Below are 23,931 nucleotides of genomic sequence, written 5' to 3' on the forward strand. Positions count from 1 at the left end.
TTATGGAAAAAACAGAAACGAGTCAGAATCTCTTTCACGCTGTTTTTCCTGGGCGAGAAAACAAAGGCTTACCGCGGATCAGAGTTAAAATAAAGAAATAAATTCCGCACTTAAGGGGTTAAAGTTAAAATAAAGAATGGGCCGCAGTATTGCAATATCTCAATATCTCGCGGCACCCTTGAGCAATGCAAATGGCACCCCAGGCACACCGGTTGGGAACCACTGCTCTAAACCATAAGAACAATAACAATTTGAAACCTGTCCTACTTTGGTGAATCATTGTACAAGTTTATTTTCTAATTCACCAACTGAATTGCATCAAAGCTCTGTTATTTTTGTCTCAAATTTATGTTGTTACTGACTAGTGTCTATTTGTCTAATTTAAAATTAAATAAAACTTTTTTAAGTACAGTCTCTCAAAATACATACATTCACCTCCAAAATGTTCAGTTACTTCTATTTCAACCATGCAATTAAGCACCAAAAAAGAATTAAATGTACAGAATAAAATGGGTCTGCTACTATTCGGTGAGTCCGATTCGGTGAGTTCCTAACCTCTAACCCTTAACCCTAAAATGGCACTGATAATTAGATTACGGTACCCGATAATTTAAAAAAAAAATTTGAAAAAATCCCCCGTTAAGGGATCGGACTCACCGAATCGGACTCACCGAAACGAGTCATTCCGGAATAAAATGGTCTTGAATATTATAACATGAATGTGTTGGATGAATTAAACCAACTGTATGTGAAAATTGAGTTTGGAGGAGCTTCGCTTTTGTATGTATACATATACATTGCAAAATAACCGATCAGAAGATCATGCCTAGTAATAACCTTAAAATAATGGCCAAATAAGATGAAATATCATAGATAATGTGTGCATTTTCTTCACTTAGAAATGAGCATAACTTTCATTTGGATAAATGCGTGCATTGTGTAAATTTACAGCAGTGCAAAACTATTTCCTCCACAGTTTAAATTTATGTAAACTTTGATTATGTATATCACAGAACCATAATAAATTCATGGATGTTTAAACCTAACCAAATGCACACATCTTTCTAAAAAGTCAACAAATTGCTGCACACCAGCACCGGCTTGAAGGAAAACAAAAGTAAGTAGGCTACTATACTTATAGTACTCCTGCAAGGTAAGAACACAATTTCAATACTGTTTTCTAATGCTTTAGTTAAATGGAAAAATACAACATGCTTTTTCTCACACTTCTCTGTGCAGCGTCACAAAAAAAACACTCCAAAGACCACACCATAGTATAACGTTGATTATACTTTGTATCTACTTTTTCTACAAAAACAAATATTTAAAAACAATAGATGGAGTTTCGCTTTTAGTAGCTTTTCATGATCACTGCTTACTTCATAACGTAGATACTAACGACCTGTTTTAGCCTGATGCTGCAAGTTCGCTGTGGTAGTAGCAATTTGGAATAGCTTTAAGAACACAGTTCCCTTATCCCTAGTTATGTTTGGGTCATTCCAGCCCAACTCAACCAGTGCTTCCATGGGTACCGTCTCAGATTTTGCTCAAAATTGCATCAAATGTACCTCTATGGGAGCAATGAAAAATCCCAAGTTTCAGATGAAAATTCCAAGCAGCTTAGATTTTATGGCCGTTTAAACTTTACGGGCCTCATCCCTTTTTCGTAACAGTGGACCGCCGCGTTCATTTTCAATGGTTTTTGAAGGCACATATCTTCATTTCTATGCATGCAATATGCCTGAAAATTGGTATTATGGGTATTTCTGGGCTACTCTTTCAAAATCTGCTGTCATAAGTGGACTAGGATGTGTTGATAAAAAGTTACAGGCATCTCAAAACTGGATTTTTGTTGGTCAAAATGTAAATTTTTCACATTTTGACCATCAGCTGTGAGTCCCCTTCTTGGCCAACATCACCAAATTTGTGTAATTTAGGCAATAAGCATTGTGTAAAAGCAATAGAAGCAAAATGTCTTGATACAAACAGGAAATAATGGTTTTAGAGGCTACTGAAAATGGTCACCACTTAAAAAATACCCCTCAGGCCCCCTTTTCCGGGGGAGTAGATAACCATGTAGATGGTACCCCAGAGTGATGAAACTTTCACCACTTAAAGATACATGTCTTGGCTATGCCTGATATAAATTAGAACATCTCAACTCAACTCCTTCATATATTACTCAGCTATTGAAAAGAAGCAGTTTTCCTGTACTAGGCCTGTATATTTTTAGGGTCATTCCATATCAAAACAGCCAATATGAAGATATCTTGTATATGGTACCTCTCAGATTTTGCTGAAAAGTTGTCATACTATGCCTTAGGCTACCAAACGAAAGAATCCTAGATCAATATCTCAAACGGTTTTCCTATGGCGGCTATTTGAATTTCGGGCGCTACCGACTTAGGGAGGGGGTAGCGAATAGAAATTTCAGCCATTTTCAGAGCCACATAACTTTAATTGTAATTGTGTTAGAAGACTAAAAATTGCTGTGCTAGTTCATTATAAATTATACCACACAATTAAATAGTAGAAAACAACATCTCTTGATGCATAAGTGTTAGGTGGGTCATCAAAATCCTGCTTTTTTGCCCGTATAAGTGTTTTTTCAATTTTCAAATGCTTCTACTACCCAAACCAATCAAAATATTTCTCTAAAACCTAATTATTTGTAATATTGGGAAACTTTTCTTCTGCCAACTTGAATTTGGGAGTTGTGGTGCCATTAACAGAGATCTTATGGTGGTTTGAAAACCCTATCAGGCAGAAATGGCCCTTTTTTACCCCTATGTTTAGAGCCCCAAATGACCACTTGGGCATTTTATGGTCATGCTGAAAGTTACACCAGACGAACACATACATTTATTCTTTCATTTCATGAAATAAAATCTTTGATTATCAAACTCCTTCACTATAAATGTTATGTCTTTAAAATGTAACATTTTCGTCATTTTTGGCAAATAATCTCAAGTCCGTAATGTAGGTCAGAGAAAATTCAACAATGATTTATCATGAAAACAGTGAAAACAATTAGATAGGCCTACTATGCTTAGTGATCAAAACATTGGAATGCTGACACTGTTTAAATTACACAAATTTGGTGATGTTGGCCAAGAAGGGGACTCACAGCTGATGGTCAAAATGTGAAAAATTTACATTTTGACCAATAAAAATCCAGTTTTGAGATGCCTGTAACTTTTTATCAACACACCCTAGTCCACTTATGACAGCAGATTCAAAAAGAGCAGCCCAGAAATACCCATAATACCAATTTTCAGGCATATTGCATGCATAGAAATGAAGATATGTGCCTTCAAAAACCATTAAAAATGAACGCGGCGGTCCACTGTTACGAAAAAGGGATGAGGCCCGTAAAGTTTAAACGGCCATAAAATCTAAGCTGCTTGGAATTTTCATCTAAAACTTGGGGATTTTTCATTGCTCCCATAGAGGTACGTTTGGTGCAATTTTGAGCAAAATCTGAGACGGTACCCATGGAACTTTTATTAATGTTGGTTGAGTTGGGCTGGAATGACCCGTTTTATAATGAATGTGATTTTAAAAAAATACTGGGAACCCACTGTTTGCACTTGAGAAAACACGGCAAGTAATTTATTACCATTGAGTGATAATGAAAAAATCTGAGTAATAATTTTGGCAATTGCATGGATAAAGCAGAAAGCACAGCTGTGGAATGGACGAGAAAGAAAATTCTTTATCTATATCACTTCGTTGTGAGACCTAATGCCTTACCCTCAAGACACGGACAATTTAACTTAGATTCAACTTTAAATAACCAAATTTGCACAAATCATGTAAATCGTTGACTTGGCAAAAACATCTAAATTTCTCACAATTACTTGTTAGCAAAGTATATGCTCATGCATCAGACATCAGATAACAACCAACATACAAAATGAAAAGCTTAAAAAAGGGAAGCATACAAGAACACATATGGTATACCGTAACAAAACAAGTAGAAATCATCACAATAATTTGAGTTCACATAATTAAAAAAAGCACCGTACAATGGCAACAACATTTGATTAGTTATAAACACAACAGCTCTCAAAAGTTTACACAAAAACTTCATCATCATACAATTCATTACTTGATTCTTGATTTGATGGTTCAGGTTCCTCATGGATGATATCATCTCTGAGAGACAACAGATTTTCTGGATCTTCATTTACTTTGTCTGAACATATAGGTTGCTGTTTTGAAACAACAGAAGAAACAAACCTATTGGATGTGTCATCTTTAGTGAGGATAGGCCGAGAACTGAATGTGCAGTCACTGACACTGTGTTGGAGGGAGGAATGTGGCTTCAATGACGAAAAGAATCCACCTGATTTAGATGATTTGCTTTTATCTGTGCTAACTAAAGATGAGCTTGCTCCAGTTTTAAGGCTGGATACACGTGGATGCTGACAACTGACACTTCGTTGAAATACTCGATGGGATGCATGGTGTTGTTTGGCAGTTTGCTTACTCTTGTTATGAACAAATATGTCGCCTGATTTACAACTTGAATCTGCTGCTGATTTTTCTTCACTTGATGAGGCTCCTCGACGTTTACTTTTTCTTTTTAATCTTTCCAGCATTGAGAGGTTGGCTGGGGTGGCCACATCACTATACATTGGTGGAGGAGGGTCACCTTGAAGTTTTGTTTCAATATCAGGTATATTATAATTTCCAATGGTAGTTGGAGTTAGTGGAACAACTTCATGAAGCTCACTCAGGTCATCACCAGCAACTGATGCTATGCGATCATTCACTTCAAAATTAAATCCACAAATGGTGCAATGAGATGAGGGTCGACAAAATAAACATAGACAGCATACTGCTATACATAACACCAAGAGAACAATCATGCCAACTAAAATATAATCAGATGGACTTCCCATAACATCACTACCATCATCAGTGCTTGTAGTGTCCATAGGATGGTCATCAAAAGAATTATCAAATGGTTTGTTTGCTACATGTCCTGTGCTATTATTTACACTGCGTTTAATCATAATATCGAGCAGCGGAGACTGCATTGTGACAACTTTAGTTTTATACTACTTTGCTGAAATTTAAAAAAACATTAATAAATAAACAATAATTTCAACAGTTATATACACAAGTAACAATAAACTATTGGTTCATTTATTTGATGCCATCGGCAACGTTACTAATTACTAAACCAAGCTGGTATCATATTGTTACAAAACAACATGATATTTAAGCAAGGCAAAAAAGTTTGAATTATGATACACTGCCTACATTTCAGGTAACAGATCTTGGTGCAAGTATAGAATCCGCCACCTTGGTCAACATGACGTCACAAAACGGACGCAACTACTACATAAAGGGTGAAAAAAAGGATGCTGAAAAGCGGCGGAATGGATATGGATTTTTTGACAATTTTACTGTGTTTTTACAATAAAAACATTAAGAGTCGAATGAGATTCAGTATATTTCTAGTAAACATGATTGAAGTTGGAGTCAAAAGTATATGAACCTCGCTCATCTCTGTCTTTTAGGACTTACTCCAGGGTTGCCAGTTCCATGAAAACTGCGAGTTTTCCTCGCGGAAATAAACTACGGTAGTTTCAGGCTTGCCAGATTGGCCCTTTTGGGGCCAAATTTGTGAAATTTGGCCCTTTTTAGAGGTAGTTGGCCCCAAATAAAATTGTTTGGCCCCTTGGCCCTTCGTTTTCAATATTTGGCTCTTTTTGGAAGCAGTTGGCACATACTATCAAACTAGCTATTTAAATAAATGTCTTTCGGAAATTGAGACTGAAAAGTGTTACAGTATTACGATTTTTTAGACAGTGTTTAGCTGACAATGTTTATGCCAATGCCAAAGATTCGAGTGGAAACACTGTAGAAGATGAAGATTTGGAATTGTTCTTGTAGAACCAGCGCTTCCACTTTTGTGGTAATTACCACAATTGTGGAATTTTCATCATGCTTGTGGTAAAAATGTGGTAATGAAAAATTTGTGGTAAAAATGTGGTAATATGGAAATTTTGTGTGGAAATGTTGCCAAAATGTGGAAATTATAAATTTTGAAAATTTGACATAAAATACTATCAATAAATAAGAGCATTTAAACTGTTGTCCTCCAAAATCGAACAGATATGCAAAAAACTACTTATAACAGCATGTGACTAGCATGTTCCGCTGTTTTCGGTTTGATTTTGGAATGCGTCCTGACTTTTGACTTTGAAGGTAGGGTGACCATGTGATCATATTCATAGTCAAGATGTCTTTCAGGTTCTAGCTGCGGTATCAAGTACAGTACTTTGCAGTGGCGTAGACAGGGGGGGGGGGGGGTTGGGGGTACAACCCCCCCTTTGGCACGCGTGTGACGTCACAATATTGAGAATGATGCTTTCAGTCTCCACCATGTCTCTAAAACAAAGTTTGCCTAATTTTAAACGAAACTGCATTAAAAGAGCGAGTTTTGCGAATACTAAATATTCAAATATCTCAGCCAGGAATTAGCAACAAGAAAACATAGAGACTTAGCTTTATTACCGAAAAATTCCCAAGAAAACATGATCTTATTCTTTTGCTATGCCACCAGACAGCACCATTTTACAGGAATATTTATACCCACATTTTTGTTGAAAATGCTCTCAGAATGCACCAAATTTAAAGCAATTTTTCAAATTTTTCTGGCGAGGCCCCCCAGACCCCCCGCCGCTGGGTGTCGCCTTTGGCGGCCGTCAAACCCCCCCCCTTTCAAAATTCCTGGCTAAGCTACTGGTACTTTGCTTTCTTATTTCGGAAGTTCTGTTAATAAACTGAGTAGTTGTTTTAGGCCTTATTTTACACTATATAGTGTAAATATAACCAAATAATAGCGTTGCCGAATAAGGAATTCTGTCGTAATTTGAGAAAAGTTTAAAGCTGTTGAAAACAAAAACTTGCATTTTAGAAAATTTTTTAGTTCTGGGTAAAGATCAAAACCCTAACCTTATTCTTAAGTCTTACCTTAACCCTTACTAACTTTAATCCTAACTCTGACAACACCTGATAGTAACTATGGCAACAAGTGGGTAAAAATAGCCACTGTGTTAATGTAAAAGTAAGTCGAAATACGGTTAAGATCGGGTAAAAAATCACAGTAAAAAATGTGGTAATCTGAGGACAAATGTGGTAATACAAGTGGTAATCTAGCTTTGTAAAAGTGGAAGCACTGTGTAGAACAGAGGTGACGAACCTGCGGCCCGCGGGCCGCATGTGGCCCGTCAAAAAATTTTGTGCGGACTGCAAAACAATTTGACGATCATTCATGCATTAAAGACAAAAGACATCTCAAAGCTGTTTTATGCCTTCACTGGTATGTCTTTCCTTTGCTACAGGTCGAGGTTGACAGATGAAAATCTTAGTGTGCATTTGAGAGTTACCACATTGTTTGTTTGACCTAATATTGAACGCTTAGTCAAGCAAAAAACTTTCCAAAAATCCCACTAAGCAAAAAAAATTTAATGCTGCATTAGATAGCTTCAGCTGTATGATTCGCATGGGCTTTTGTTTGTTGTTTGAAAAAGAAATTGCATTAACTGATTTGTTGTTTAGTAGCATAATGGTCGAAACATTTCGTCAACTTGAGCAAAAAAGGATAGAGCCAAAAAAAGAAGAAATCATACTCATATGAAGGCAAACGCTTAAACTGGAAAATTAAACTTGGAAAATTAAACTGTCTTCAGTGCAAGTACTGTTGCTCTATCCTTTCTGCTCAAGTTGATTTGTTTTTATTTTTACTGTTGTATGTTTCGATTCTGCGTAAGATAATTTCAACTGTGTGGGTTTTATTACTTTCATTTGTCGTTTGTTACTTTTCATGAATAATATCTTGAGTCGCTTCTAAAACATTTCATAGTAGGTTACGATTAAAAAGTTGTGTGGCCCGATAACTCATGTGTAATTGACAAAGTGGCCCGCGATTGCAAAAAAGTTCGTCGCCCCTGTTGTAGAACGTAGACTGTGTTGTTGCAATGTTGTAACGTTATTGACGTTATTATGTTTTATTAGCAACGTTATTAACATTAATTGATTAAACTACCATTCAACGTTTTATAGGCAGAAAAAACTTTTTCTCGAACCGTAGAAAATTTCATTATCAGATCACCGCTTCAATGCGTGATGAAAATCTACAGATAAATCTGCATCAGGTAGATGTTCATTGTAATGGCTTTTTTGCTTTGAACATTAAGTTTGTTTTAACAAAAAAAAACCTTAAGCGAGTAATGTCGGTCTGGAATTGCATGCGGGAAGTGATTTTCTGATGTCTCTGGATTTGTTAATATTCAATTGAACACTGGGAATATGTCCTTATATATAATGTTTGTAATGTATTGTATTGAGTTTAAATTTAATCGTTGTTATGGCGTTCATAAACGTAGTTGCACTGATGAGAATTTAATATTCGAAAACGCGTTCTGCAACACTGTTTTTTGCACTCTGCAATGCCTGATGCAGATTTATCTGTAGATTTCCATCACGCATTGAAGCGGTGATCTGATAATGAAATTTTCTACGGTTCGAGAAAAAGTTTTCTCTGCCTATAAAACGTTGAATGGTAGTTTAATCAATTATTTCTGAAAGCTCCTTGGTTTCATATTATCTGAATTATTAACATTATTGAACAATTTGGCTCTTTTTTACCCAGTTTGGCCCTTTTTTTGACATTATTTGGCTCTTTTTCTCAAAAGCTGTCTGACAACCCTGGGTAGTTTTGTTTAGAAGTCGCTGGGAAAATATACCAGTCGCGAGTTGTGTGCTGGTTAATCTTGTGTGGTTTTATTTTATTTGCTGGCGGCTGACTTTGGTGACCTTCACTGCCATTCTTGTCGCTTCTACCTTTTTCTGGACCTCTGCTATGTTTGTCATATACATATAATATTGTTTTTTTGTTGTTGAGATGGTCAGAAATAAAAACAAACTGAACTGAATTATTTCTACTTTTTGTATTTTTATTTGTTAGCAGAAAATAATACACTGAACTTCATACAAATTGTACTAAATATATATATAGGCTACCATTTCTAGCTCAAAATTTATTTACATTTTTCAAGTGTGTTGCTTACATAGTTCACATATTCTAATCAATAAAGTTATGTTCTGTATAATTTGATTTCTTTAACTCATAGGCGTAAATTAAAGAGTCTTATCGCAACCTCTGCAGTCTGCACCCATCAAAGGCTTATTTAGCTTAACAGTGGTAAAACCTTTCCCATTCATTGATGTGCTGGTATGTTGTCTATTGTTGCTTGCAGTATTTTTTTCGTCTTGGATGTGTTAATGATGAAAAATGGAATGGCGATGATAATTTAGGGTTCTAAAACAACACATGCAATAAAATCATAATACCCTGTTACATTATTGCACTTAAACTTTGTTTCTTAGTCTTTTGTGTTTCAGGTTTGAAATCTAAAGAAATTAATTAATGGCTCAAATTTGGTGGCATCTGTGACTCCATGCATTTGCTAAACCATCATCCAAAAAAGATATGAAGTTGAGACAGTTAGAAATTGCTTTGGAAGATGTACAAGGATTTGAATTTCCCAAAGTAGAATTGGAGCAATATGTGACAACACCTCATTTAGCAGGTTATCTTGTGCAATGGAGTTTATCTGCTTTTAAAAAGATTTTACTCGAAATACGCCACTCATTTGTAACACAATTACTATTTTTTTAAGTAGAATATATATATAGTAGAATTTGAATATTCTAGTGGGGTATTAGGCTACCGTACTATTTTTCTTAATATTTTGATAGAATTATTAAATTTTCAAAATAAATTTTAAATATTCAGTCTCAGGTTGTCTTATTTTTGGGTTGTTTTTGTTGACAAATGATCCTGTGGAATGTTTGTTTTGTTGAACCTTAATTAATGTTTCAAAATATAATGCCATTATTTGGTGGTGGTTCCATGGGTGATTACCACTTTAAAGAAACTTGAGCAATTTTGTTCACTGTGTGTTTGTAAGTTCACATTAAAACAGTGGTTCTTAACCTTTTGCCTTGTCGGCACCACCTTGAAATTACCAACCAGTTCTTTCACCCCCTCCTAGGTTTGGCTGAAAAGTAATAGTATACTCGCTTATACAGTTTGAAATTTTAGTTGAAACCTGGTAAAAACAACTTTGCTTCTTACGTCGTATTGTAACAAACCTTGATAATTCAGCATCCCCGCACCGCCTAGACACCTAAGATAAGTGTCTAGAAACCGCCTATGTCTCGCAGACTCGCATCGCTTAGTGGTGCATGCACCCCTGGTTAAGAACCCCTGCATTAAAACAATCTTCAATGTAACATTTTTTCACATCAGAATTGCATTGCTAGTAGAGTAATAGAATAGGATAAGGATTAGTGTACCAGCTTAAACTTGTACTAATAAAAAGTGTATTTTGCTTTCACAGCATCTTCATTCTTCAGTGTCTGTATCATTTGTAAAAACCATAAAATTCTTCAGACCCTGTAATTTTTAATATCGTGTTGTATTAACTGAATGTTGCTCTGCCATAGAAATTACTATTGCAATCAATAAATAAGGAAAAATGCACAATAAGATTTACTAATATTTACTAAAGAATGCCATAGGGATGTCTGCAAAAATAAGAAAAACAGGAAAGGTGTGTCAATTGCAAATAATACCATGCTACAAACTGAAAACTTGTCCCACTAAATCAATGCTCCAAAATATTAAAATTTTGCAAAGTTTTAAATCTGGTTGCCTAATATTAAGAAATAATAACCAATAGGCCTATCTAGTTAAAAATCAATATTATAGGTATTCAGCTGCAGAAGATTTTACTTGATCAAATATGTATATATAAGCTATGATATATCTTTATGCAAGTGATGCCATTATTAAAGCGTTGTATTTAGGCTATTACAATAGAGATTTGTTAGTAACATGAAACGACATATCCCTATAAAATAATATTGGATTTTTACCTGAAAAAGTGACAAGTGGTATTTCAAAACAACGATTAGAGCATGATTTTGAGATGCTAGTTTTGTTAACAAGAGAGAATCCCAATATTAAACCACTAAAAATGTTGAATGAATGTAAGCTGTGTATATAGTGTGTATGTTTTTATTATTTTTTCTAATTTTTAATTAATGAATGTGTCACTACCACAGGTGGCAATTGACTATTAGACCATATAGTTGTCTAATTTTTTCATTCCTATTATGAAAACAACTTTGCAGTATAATGTATTCTGCGTTTCCCAAATGGCATTGTTGCTGTTTCTGGAAAATAAAACTATTGATAAGTTGACAGTGAAAACCACAATTTTTTTCATGGTTTATTCCATGTTTAAAAGTTTCTTTTTGAGTCTTTTAAGTTGTGTTTATTGTGAATTATACGTAGGCGTCGATTACGTGGGAGCAGGTGGCGGCGCCCCCTCCGGTCTGAGACATAGAGAGGCGAGATATGTCTGGCCCCTCGGTTATTTGTTAAAATTAACAACTTTTGTAAGAAAACTGCCGGTTTTGCGTTGCTTACGCGAACGCACAAGCTACCTTTGTTCAGATTCCAAAAAGTCGGCTTCGCCAAATGTTTTTTAACAATGGTTGCTAATCTGATCGTGCTGTGGCAATTTTAGCTCGTCTACTCTATATAAATAACGTTGAGTAACGAGCTTGTCTGGAAAGTGTGTTACTGTACTACTTTTGGCAATACGTAGTCTAACAGGCTTGCAAGAAAAGTTTAATTTTGCGAAATCTGTTCAAATTATTTGTCAAGAGTGTGTGAAACGAAAATTGCCAACTTTAATTAAAATTAGATAACAAAAGCTGTTGCGTTTTATTTTTTTTTACTTTCTTTACGTATATATTTGTTTTTTGGTGATAGTTTTGCTTGGTGGACCGACGAATTCAACCCTGAACGAACGACATTCACTGCGTTGTATTTAACTGACTCGTACTACATAAGTGTGCAAGGGTATTCGCTATGTGTACACTGTACAGCCTTTGAACTTGGCATATTTTTACTGCGGCAAATATAATTGCCAACGTAAAATTACAGATTGCAAAATGGAGTCGGCAGTTGCCGAAGTAAAAACTTTGAACACGTTTATTCGCCAGGATTCAAATTGCACTTCCAAATATAATGATTTCTTGTCGACTCTAAACTTTATGCGGTTACTTAATACGCAAAGCTCACGAAACAAAATAACTGCTTTTTGGAAAATAGTATTCACTACTCAGTAGCAAAAAGAGTTTTGATCATTTATTTTTTGTTTTTGCGAATATGATCATTGTCATTACGTAACAATCTATGATCGTTGTACTCGATCTTAGACCTAAGCGGCTGCATAAAACAATTTGGTGTAAGGTTGGATATAGGACTTATAGGTAGTAATAGCGGTAATAGACATCATTAATGCAGGCAGCTGATCACACAAAAAAACTTTACAGAAATAACACGAGAAAAGAAGGTAAAAATGCTCGAAAAGTTTAAAGCGATGTCATACCCCCCACCAACAACGGTAATATTCAATTTTTTGTCGTTTAGCAGTAACTTGCATAAGTATTTTTAAATTGTGCGACGATTTCGGCACAAACATTGAAGCAAATGTTAAAAACATTAAAGCCGCAATATTTATATTTGCGATCAAGACCATTAAACATCTTTTTTTATGATTTTTTGATTGAATTCTCATACATTACGAGTATATTCGCTTTAAGAAGGTCACGGGGAGTCTTTATCGCGCACTACGCTGACCTTGCTTTGTTTGAACTCAATTGTTTTGATCTTTCAAGGCTGCACTTCTCCACCTGTTTTTAATGACATCGACGTTCACACAGCGAGTTACAATTTTCCTTTCCGCTACTGGACACGTTTTTTCGCCTCGGTTAACCAATTGTTGGCGGACATCAGCCCTTTTTTACATTAATTCAAGGTTTACTGGCGTTGAATCAATACTAAAAAGAGTTGATTTGCTAACTGGGTTTCCGTAATTGTTAATATGTTCGAAATTTACGTTGGCACTTTTTTTTGCCGATGCAGTTCATAGTTTGTACGATTAAGTTACTTCAGCATTTACCTTACTCGGCAATTGCGGCGCCAAATAAGAAGGCTGTGAGTCTTCCTGGGCGTTTGGTCAACGTTACACAATTACAGCCAAATTGAATAATGCGCAGAATTTTGCAGGACAATCGCCACGGACTGACATGCGAGTCCACTAATAGTGCATTATAATCATTTTGGCTGGAAATCGGTGTAGCGCCTGCGGCTTTTTTTATGTTTCCTTGCGTCTTATTGCTGTTGTGAAATCTGTGTTTGTTAAGAATTTGAAACGCTGGCTAGAATTTAGACATTTCCTTAGAATTTTTAACACTTATTAGGCTTGATGTGCATACACGTAGTTTTACGTCGTTTTAGCGTTGCGCATCCGCCGCATGCTGCATTGCTTGGAACATTCTAATCACACTGGGTTTCTTTTAAATCAGAATGAGCTGGAAATTCTCACCCCCCTGGAATTGGCTTACTTCAGTAAAAAATTGACGCCAATGAAATTATATCGATTCATTTTCCTTTGTCAAACAAAACCTCACGTTGTAAGCTAATAAAAATTATATAACCAAAATAATGAGCATCACAAATTTTCTCCCTTTCACCATATCAAATTCACTTTGATAAACAGCTTAAACATTTTACGAATTTGATTTCACCCCAATAAAGACTGTTGGTTTGTAATCCATATTTTTTTTTTTTATAGCTTGTCTGTTGCACACGGCAGACGTTCAATTTGGAGATATCAACGAAAAATGTGTTGTTGACCTTGGTTGTGGATCCGGTATTCTTTCGATTGGAGCGTCACTACTTGGTGCAAATCACTGTCTTGGTATAGACATTGATTTAGGTAAGCTGTCGTAAAATGTAAATCATTTACAGCAGTATTACTAGGCTAGTGGTTATTGCAGGGTTGAAAAATTTCTTAATCTGTCAACCAAAATATATTTTTAAAATTTGATATATAGGCCAGGCGACTTTTGAAATGTATTCATTTCATTTTAATAGACTATAGAAAGAACATGCTACATATAAAGCATGAAAAGGAATACAGTAATTGTTATGTATTTTAGTTTATTTGCATTGAAACGATGTACTTTGTTTTCGTTTCCCTCAGGTCTTCTCTTTTGCTTAATATTCATCCGCCTGCTTTTGTTAATTGGCACTTCTCGTTTTGGGCTTACTTTGCAGGTTTCACACTATATCTTGGTTGTGCAATTTTATAATAAAACAGAATTCCAGTATGACTCTGATTGAATGAGCTAAGAACACAACAGAGTTATTTGGCGACGAGGATGGGATGCTGAACGTCTGAACGAGAAACTTACAGTGGTACGCAGAAGTGTTCAGTCTTAGTCCCTACGAATTTTACTTTCTACAAGTTTTAGTTTTTTTTAAATTATTTACAATATGGACAAGGTGGTTGAATTAATGCAGTCGCAGCTGGAACACATGCGACAACAGATGCAACAGCAAGAAGAACAGGCGCGACAACAAAGGCAGCAGCAAGAAGAACAGGCGCGACAACAAAGGCAACAGCAAGAAGAACAGGCACGACAACAAATGCAACAGCAAGAAGAACAGGCACGACAACAAATGCAACAGCAAGAAGAACAGGCACGACAACAAATGCAACAGCAAGAACGTCATCATGAAGAACAACTGAAGGAGTTGATTTCAGCCCTCAAAATTCCATGCGAATCAGAAAACCAAAATCGATTATCTCAAGCCATTCCAAAATTTTGTGAGTTTGATTCAGCTTTAGAACTTTGGACTGATTATTGGTCACGTTTTTGCACATTTGTAAAAGCACAGTCCGTTCCTGATGATAAGAAGGCTCAAGTTTTCCTCACTAACCAGTCAGCCAGCATCTACAAGATGATCCTCAATCTGGCCGCACAAGAGTCTACAGCAAAGCCAATCAATGAACTTACAATGGAGGAAATTTCTAATTACATGAAGGCACAGTTCGATCCTAAGCGCTTCGTTATTCGTGAACGATTTCGCTTCTGGAGCAACTTGAAGCGGAAACCAGGTGAGACTGTTCCAGAATTGGGTGCACGAATAAGGCAAGCCGCTGCCACGTGCGACTTTTCTTCTATTACTAATCCTTTAGATGAAGCTTTGCGTACTTGTTTTATGTGCTCGGTAGGAAACGAAGCAGTTCTTAAAGCGCTCTTTAAAATTAAACCTGACGATCTTACTTTTTCACGTGCTCTTGAAATAGCCATAGAAACTGAAGACGCTGCCAAAGTGGCTAAGGAGACGGTGTTTGGCACTGAACCGTCGGTGGTACATAAAGTTAAAGGCACCGATAGACGATATTCTTTCAAGAAAGCTACAGTGGCCAGTGCTAATGCGAACAAGCAAAGTAAGTGCTATCGATGTGGTAACTCTAATCACCTTGCTAACAACTGCAGATTTAAAAATGCGATCTGTCATTTCTGTAAACTTACAGGGCATGTACAATCCGCATGTCGTAAAAAAGCCGCTCAAGTTCATTCTTCTAAGGTCAACTGCATACAGGAGGTAAATACTGTTCATAATTCGTCGAGTAAAGTTCCTAAACTCGAGGTTCAAATTTTTATTAAGTCTTTTCCCGTCTTAATGGAACTTGATACAGCTACAGGGGGAAATTTCATCTCTTCTGAAGTTTGGTCGCAGCTAGGCAAACCTATCTTGCAGACTCCGCAGCTACGTTTTCAGTCGGCAAGTAAGCACTCGATGCCTATTATTGGATCTTTCACTGCCGAAGCGAGCTGCAACAAATCGGGAAAGACGACCACAGTTCAATTTATGGTATGTGAAATCCCTAATCTTAACTTATTAGGGCGTGATGCTATTCAAGCACTAGATATTTCGGTAGATAAGTTCTTTTCTTCATCTTTACATGCTATTCATCGTCACAACGACATAGATTTTAACTTGCAAAAATCATGTTCCGAGTTATGTGACCAATACGAAGACTTATTTAAACCTGAGTTAGGTTGTCTTCAGGATTACGAATTAGAGATTGAGTTTAACTCTGATTGTAAACCAGTGTTTTCAAAGCCCAGACCAGTGCCTTTCGCCATTCAAGAAGACTTAGCTCTTGCCTATGACGCCGGCATAGAAAAAGGTATCTGGACACCTGTACAATTTTGCGACTGGGGAACTCCTGTAGTACCAGTTCGCAAGGCTTCTACCGAAGGTAAGAAATCCAAATTAAGAGTTTGTGGTGACTATTCCTCGACGGTTAATCCACAACTTAAAACTCACAGGCACCCTTTGCCTCTTCCAGAGGATTTAATGCGTAAACTAGGGGGTGGCCACGGATTCACTAAGATTGACCTGGCAGATGCTTATAACCAGATTAGGTTAGGTCCAAAGAGTCGAAAAATATTGGCATTAAGTACCCATAGAGGGGTTTTACTGCAAAATGTTATGCCATTTGGCATCTCTTCTGCCCCAGGCCATTTCCAAAAGATAATGGATGATTTAACTAGTGACCTTCCATGTGTAGCAGTGTACCTGGATGACATTTTGATAAGTGGAGCTACAGCGGAAGAGCATTTCCAGAACCTTAAACGACTACTCGATCGTTTATCTTCGAAAGGTCTTAGATGTAGGAAGGAAAAATGTAGATTTGCCCAGGCAAATGTCGAGTACTTAGGTCATGTTCTTTCTAAACAGGGGATTTTAAAGGGTCCTAAAGTCGATGCAGTACTGAACATGCCTGCTCCTTCCAATGCTGGTACCTTACGTTCTTTTCTGGGGTCGGTTCAATTTTATTCTAAGTTTATGCCCCCAGAATTTTCTACGGTAGCGCAACCGTTATATCATTTAACCAAGAGTGGTGTTCCTTGGAGCTGGGAACATAAAGAAAAATGCGCTTTTGCAAAATTAAAAACGTTTCTTTCCGCAGACGATGTTCTCGTACACTTTAACCCGTTGCTTCCTTTAGGAATTGCGTGCGACGCATCAAGCGTGGGCATTGGCGCCACACTGTTTCACCGCTCCCTGGACGGAAGCGAGAGGCCAATAGCAAATGTGTCGAAAATCTTGACGAAGGCTCAAAGAAACTACAGCCAAATCCAAAAGGAGGCTTTGTCTATCATCTTCGCTTTGAAGAAATTTTACCAATACATCAAGCTGCACCAAGCAAGGCTCCTATCCACCCATGGATAGCTCCAGAGAAGCCTTGGAGTCGAATTCATGTCGATCACGCTATTAATTTTTTAGGTTCCAATTGGCTTATTGTTACCGATGCTTATAGTAAGTATCCTTCTATTCACCCAACTTCGTCCGTATCGACGTCTGCTACTATTGATCTTTTAGAGCAGGATTTTGCCCATTTTGGATACCCCCACTCCATTGTCTCAGACAATGCGACTACGTTTTCTTCAGAAGACTTCAAGAATTATTGTAAAGCTAGGGGTATAGTCCACATCACTGGAGCACCATACCATCCAGCTACGAATGGTGCTGCAGAGCGTTTGGTGCGCACTTTCAAGCAGGCGTTGAGAAAATCGTCGTTACCGCCTAAAAGTGCCACCACTCAATTCTTGATGCAGTTTCGCCGTACGCCTAATGCCAGTGGTTACTCTCCCAGTGAGTTATTAAACCACCGACAACTACGTACTAAATTAGATATTTTACTTCCTTCCTCAGCTCAGATCACGAAACCATCGACGAGTCCTTCGCCTCGGAAACAAAACCGGAAAACAATTAACTTCGATGTTGGTGATCCTTGTTATGCTTTATAGTTTGGTTCCAGGCAAAGCCGAAGCCCTCGGTGGGTTCCTGCCGTCGTGGTGAAGCGACACGGGAGTCGTAGTTTGCAGGTTCGAGTGGACCCTCGAGGTCCAATATGGAGACGCCATATCAACCAGCTACGTCCGCGTTACATCTCGCCGGAAGACGGGGACCCAGGGGAGACTACTTTCACGTCGTCATCGACAGCTGACGAGTTTCCAGTTCCATCGACGCCGATTGCGACCGAGGATTCATCGACGCCGACAGCGACCGAGGATTCATCGACGCCGATGGCGACCGAGGATTCATCGACGCCGATTGCGACCGAGGATTCATCGACGCCGATAGCGACCGACGATCCATCATCGTCATCGCATCAAGAACAAACATTAAGGCGATCAAAGAGAAGACGCCAACCACCTCTTCGTTATGGGTGGTCATAAATTTTATTGGGGAGATGTTATGTATTTTAGTTTATTTGCATTGAAACGATGTACTTTGTTTTCGTTTCCCTCAGGTCTTCTCTTTTGCTTAATATTCATCCGCCTGCTTTTGTTAATTGGCACTTCTCGTTTTGGGCTTACTTTGCAGGTTTCACACTATATCTTGGTTGTGCAATTTTATAATAAAACAGAATTCCAGTATGACTCTGATTGAATGAGCTAAGAACACAACAGTAATTATTCAAAGTTTATTCTCATATAGCTGTGAATAGTGTTATGAGTGGGACTGGGAGTAGCACAGGTTATGTCGAACTTTTTGTCATATCTAGGTTTGCACCCGCATTTAAAGATTAAGTGGAAGGTAAGGAAGCCCATGTTCGTGTTGGCCTTCAAGTACATGCCGTTAAGTGTCTTACCAAAGACACTCCCACAAGCTCCTGAGCGGTGTCAAACTGATGGTGTTAGCCTCACTGGCATGCCGCGCATGTCACAACTTGATAGCCTATTTTCTTTGTTTCATCTTTACAAATACGTTTTGTGCATTGTAATAGAAATAAATCCATATTAAACGCTATCTTGGACTTCCTGTTGATCATGTGTTGTTTGATACAAACTGGCAACGACAAAATGTCATTTCAAATCAAATATTTAACTTCCAAAACAACAGATGCTCTCAAAATATTTCAAGAAAACTGCAACATATATGATGTTCACTCAACTATGGATTTTTTGCAAGCAAGCGTTGATCACGACTTCGCAGGAAGGTTGGGTTTATATCTAAATACGCAACACTGCAGGAGTGACCAACAGTAGCAATACCTTGAATTTAAAATGTCATTATAAGAACTGCCATGTGTTGTATCTTAGATTAAACTTGGTCAACAATGCATAGGCCATGGGCTCTATCCAAGGGGGGGTGAGGGGGGTGATCACCCCCCCCCACTCATTTGGCTTTGAAAAGGTTTTGTGCTATTTTATTAATCAAATTTTGAAAAATATATTTTCGCTGTTGGCACATTTTGAATTTTTTATCAATATGAATATATATTTCATTTCAATATGATTTTTTGGTTTGGCAACCCTGAACTACAAGCCAGGCGTTTACATTGTGTTTTAACTTAGCTTGCTTGGTAGCCACTTTAACAAGAAAAAATTCTGCCACTGCAAATGACTAGAATGACACCGCCAACCAATCAGAACATGTTATAAGAGGCTACCGTCCAATTGTGACTTCCTCGCACTTAGCCAGAGAGTTAATCTTTGCTTTGAAATTTATTTGGTAATTACAGAAGAAAAAAGAGCAATAGCAGTCGAACCCACGTCAATGAAATGACTACTGTCTAACCCTAACCCCTAAAAAGCCAACCAGTTGCCAACTTAGTCGGCAGCAGTGGCCGAGTGGTTAGCGCGTTGGGCTCGCAGTCGAGAGCCTGCATGTTCGACTCCACCCCCCCCCCCCCGCACTTGCTGTTGTTTCTCTGGGGAAGAAACTTCACTATGAGTATAATTGCCTCTACTCAGTGATCGATTTCGAGTAATGTAGTACCAAATTTAAGTCATAAGTAGAGTAGACAACCGGAAACAGACATTGCCGTCGGCTGCAGCGTGGGTCAGGTATACGTCAGAAGGCCTACACCGATGCATAGCGCTCAAGTCCGCTTTCTCGCAATGCAGGGTAAAAATATGAAAAACAAATAAACAAACAAACAAACAGCTGATAGAAAATCCAGCACTTGATTTGCTTTGTATCATCTTCTTTTCGCCCTTTTTCACGTCACGAAAAACGTAGTTTATGATTGGTTTGAGTTTTCATTTGCAGTGCGAGAAATATTTCTTGTTAAGTGACTACCAGTTTGCTTACCCAAAAATGCCCTTTCCGAAACATACTTTGTGAAACGATTTGGAAACCCTATGCTTCGATCAGAAAGAAGCTGATGCTGCAATGGGGGGTCTGGGGGGCGTAGCCCCCCAGAAGTTGAAATGACTAGCCTATGACGATTTTAGCCCACTGTCCAAAAATCACCCCCCCGAATTCTAAAAGTGGATAGAGCCCCTGGCATAGGCCATCTACTAATATTACAATTTGTGTATTTAAATAATCTACGCCCTCAGCTACAGCGACGTACGCAAGATTTTGTAACATTATCTTTTTTATACATGTCAATTGTTTATTGTTTGAACTGTGCTATCCAAAACAGTATTAAATATGAAAAAAAGTTTAGAAAGTATGTATGCGTCTTAAGCATTCAAATTGGATTTGACCTTATAAAAAATCGCACAGTACACTTTAGAATGAAGCGGTAGGCTTGATTTGGCCCAAAATCTGTCAGCTTTTTCAATCATGATTTATTGTCTTAATCTTTTGATAATGCATTTCATATTGCATTGTTAATGTGGAATAGTTTATTTACTTCGCATTCGTTTCAAGACGTTCTTTCCTCTCAGTCTCATCTCCAATTATCTCTTTTTGCAGACTTTTTATTCTCGTTTTGGCCTCACTTTCCCAGTTTTCTCCGTTTTGTCTCCGTATTTCTGATATATATTTTTATTCATCCGATATGTCTTGTGTTATAGGAGAGGCTTGTTGTCTAAGCATTTCGACACGGTGATTATGAACCCGCCTTTTGGAACGAAACGTAACAAAGGTAATGTTTATTTTCTTAGATACGGTATAACAACCACGTTCGGTAGAGTTTCAATTTTGATGACGTATTTTATGTTTCGTTGTTTTGAAATTGCACGTTGGCCATTAGTTTTGAAAGTTAAATTACAAAGTTGCTTGTGCGTTCATGTCCAGGCATCGACATGACTTTCTTGCAAGCTGCGTCCGAACTAGCTACCACTGCCGTGTACTCTCTCCACAAGTCGTCAACGAGAGAACATGTTCGCAAGAAAGCAACTGACTTTGGTTTGAAAACCCATATTGTTGCAGGTTGGTAACTAGAAAAGAACCGCCTTTATTAGCTTATATAGTATACACTACAGCAATCTTTTGTCTGCGGTTTCTTTTGTGATATCGTGGTGTCTCCCAACTGATGTCTCGGTAAAGATGTTTGCTAAAGTTGTTTTTAGACTGTTTGTAGATGAAACGGTATGTTTTAGTCATTCAACGTAATGCTGTGGGTTTGCTGTTGGTTACGTCACCTTTATATTTTGACAGAGCTTATCTACAACTTGGACGCGTCATATAAATTCCATAAAAGGAAGTCGAAAGACATCGCTGTTGATTTCATCCGCTTCACGTTCAATTGAGTGGTCACATGAAGAGCTGGTGTCATGCATCCAACATTTCAGTGTGCCAGTTGCGACAAGCAAGGCCGTTAAGAGGATAGTATGGCCCCGGTACCAATGAGATCCTCGAGCCCCAAATGCAGTCATTAGAAAAAAAATGTACTATATGTGAAGAGTGCGCGGTGGTTTCTTCAAATTTTCGTGCCTTTTGGAAAGGTTACGGGCCTCTAAATCATACCGGGTCGCGAATGAAAATACCCCCTGGACCCCTCCCCGTCAACGAGAACGACTTGACGCGCGCATAGAAGACCTTTTCTACTATGTTTAGTTGATCGCCAGGACAGCTTTCAGCACGCAGTGGCAAACGTGAAATGTCGAATTGCCACTTGACTTGAAGGTGCTATGTATGAAGGATGAAGGACTACTGCTTCCAATAAACGCTTTTATACTCTTTAGTCTCTTGCTATGACGGGTCTTCGGAAAGTTAGGATCAGAAAAATAAAAGTGATTAAAGAACAGTATAGCTTTGGTAGAGAGACAATTCTTGAACACCATAGTCAGATAATTGATAGTAACTGAATAGGATAATGCATAATTCAAAAACAATGCATAGACATAAAAGATAACTATAAATTCGAACGTTTTTGGCAAAACTTTCTGCCCTCAAGAAAATAACTTAATTCATCTAAACAAAACAACAAGTGTTCTTTAAATATTAATAATCGATGACTGAAATTAATTACAATCTGCACTGAGTTACGTACGAACACAAAAGGTGTCAACATTGTCTTATAAACTATGCGGGAGTGTGATCACCAGACAAGACAGCGAGTGCTAACAACATGAAGGAAATCAAGGAAAACCACTAAACAACATAAAATAAACGTAATTGAGTACAAATTTAACAAGAAAGATGCCCCTCCAGCGAATAATTGCTTGTTGAACTTAGGGTTGTGCTGATTTATTTGGAGTGTCTCGTGAATTTTAGTTTCAAACTCTGATTGACAGTTTCGCATTAATTTGAATAAATGCAATCTAAGTTTGATACAACAACATACTGCAGTCATAAATGTGGCCTTTGATTGCACTGTGTTTGTTGATACCTATGTATGTCATGTTCGTGTCACGTAAACAAGTGAATTTAGGCCTATAGACAATGTTGGTACGAAAAGACTGGGAAACGGGAGATTTGAGCAAAAAATAATCTATGACGTCAGTATCCGGTGAAGACACTCAATTGAAACGTTGTAAAACCTTATCAAAAACTGCCCGGAATATCCATTAGCACATAACATCGATTAATTTTGGCGATTTCATTTAACTTAGGTGGTGGTATTCGTCTGAGCAGATATGATGATGATACTGAAGAACAAACTCCTTTTGCGTTTAGTGCAGATGCTAGTTAATTTCAATCATGTAACTTATTTTTACTTTTTTAACATTTTACGAATATCGGTTGTTTTGTTTAGAATTAGATGAATTGTTATTTTCCTGACGATGGCAGAAAGTTTTGCTGAAAACGTTGGAATTTATGTAGTTATTTTTATGTAGGCCTATTTTTGAAATAATGCACTATATTTTTGAATTCAAACAAATATTGTTTATTTGTACCAATTGCTCTCCGGGTCCCCTGTGTTAATGTGGACTATGAGATCTGCAATGTAGCTCACTACAGTAGGCCTACCTACTGTGATTTCTAGATAGGCTATGGTAGCCTACATTGTTCCGGCATGGAATGCAGATTGTTCTTGCTTAACTTAAACTGCTGCTGCATCATGTGTAGATTTAACAAAAATAATAATCTAACCTAATCTCTCGATTTCAACTTAATTGGCAATAGCTTACCGCCAATAAAAGCTATAACTTGCATAAGCATGAGTGCTGTAGCCTAGTTCTGCTGACGATGTATAGTATTCAGAGATGTACGTATATGCCGCAAATTCTACGCCGCATACTTGCGGCGTATAATTTTTGTTTACGCTAACGCTTGCGGCCACATTTTTTTGGATAGTTTGCACTTGAGGCTACGCCGTAAAGTTTTCGCGGTTTTTTAGCGCATAGCATCAACGCATACTTTTTAATGTTATTTTTTCGCTACAACACGCCAATACCTTCCAGCGCTGCAGTTGAAAGAATGTTTTCAATGGGCAAAGACATTGGAACCAAAACACAGCAAAATGTCAGATGAACACTTTCAGATGCTTGTGTTTCTTCGTGGAAATTCAAAATAAAACTTGTTTGTTTCGAGTGGTTTATACCGTGTGAATGTTTGGCACCTAGCAAACAAAATAAGTTTACGCTAGTGTATGCGCTGACGCCGCCAACTTTTTTTACAAGTTGCGTTTACGCTGACGGCGTCAATATTTTTTGTATGCGCGTACATCACTGGTATTATACCTAGCCTAAGTTGCTGCCTGCTGATGTAGCTTGAGTGACAAGTAACTAATGTAGGCCTAAATAAAAGGAAGTTCTAAATTCTGCTTAATTTGTATC

The 23,931-nt window shown here is 37.6% G+C and overlaps 2 protein-coding genes across 5 annotated transcripts; one reads left to right on the forward strand and one right to left on the reverse strand.

Moving 5' to 3' along the window:
* Positions 1 to 4,076: 4,076 nt before the first annotated feature.
* LOC145771015 (uncharacterized) lies at positions 4,077 to 5,045 on the reverse strand. Its single transcript, XM_082582757.1, has one exon. The coding sequence runs from the start codon at positions 5,043 to 5,045 to the stop codon at positions 4,077 to 4,079; it is 969 nt and encodes a 322-aa protein (XP_082438883.1).
* Positions 5,046 to 5,934: 889 nt separating this feature from the next.
* LOC145770091 (rRNA N(6)-adenosine-methyltransferase METTL5-like) lies at positions 5,935 to 23,643 on the forward strand. Of its 4 annotated transcripts, none has more exons than XM_082581680.1 (7): positions 5,935 to 6,222; positions 9,424 to 9,611; positions 13,737 to 13,880; positions 18,875 to 18,971; positions 20,782 to 20,852; positions 21,005 to 21,139; positions 21,368 to 23,643. In XM_082581680.1, exons 2-7 carry the CDS (start codon positions 9,512 to 9,514, stop codon positions 21,457 to 21,459), a joined length of 639 nt encoding a protein of 212 aa, XP_082437806.1. In that variant the 5' UTR covers positions 5,935 to 6,222; positions 9,424 to 9,511; the 3' UTR covers positions 21,460 to 23,643. The 4 variants fall into 4 exon arrangements, 3 of the variants coding, with proteins under 3 accessions (XP_082437806.1, XP_082437807.1, XP_082437805.1); XM_082581681.1 differs by having other exon boundaries at positions 18,896 to 18,971; XR_014289130.1 differs by lacking the exons at positions 5,935 to 6,222; positions 9,424 to 9,611; positions 13,737 to 13,880; positions 21,005 to 21,139; positions 21,368 to 23,643 and adding an exon at positions 14,284 to 15,065 and having other exon boundaries at positions 17,681 to 18,971; positions 20,782 to 20,829.
* Positions 23,644 to 23,931: the final 288 nt, after the last annotated feature.

The sequence above is a fragment of the Aplidium turbinatum genome, chromosome 5, assembly GCF_918807975.1.
Source record: "Aplidium turbinatum chromosome 5, kaAplTurb1.1, whole genome shotgun sequence".
NCBI classification, from domain to species: domain Eukaryota; kingdom Metazoa; phylum Chordata; class Ascidiacea; order Aplousobranchia; family Polyclinidae; genus Aplidium; species Aplidium turbinatum.

Excerpts from the sequence above, each read along its gene's own strand:
- LOC145771015 (XM_082582757.1), bottom strand. The coding sequence starts at position 5,045 with ATGCAGTCTCCGCTGCTCGATATTATGATTAAACGCAGTGTAAATAAT.
- LOC145770091 (XM_082581679.1), top strand. The coding sequence starts at position 14,441 with ATGGACAAGGTGGTTGAATTAATGCAGTCGCAGCTGGAACACATGCGA. Across the intron at positions 15,834-16,086 it reads CACAGTTCAATTTATGGTAT|ACCAGTGCCTTTCGCCATTC; the intron begins GTGAAATCCCTA and ends TTCAAAGCCCAG.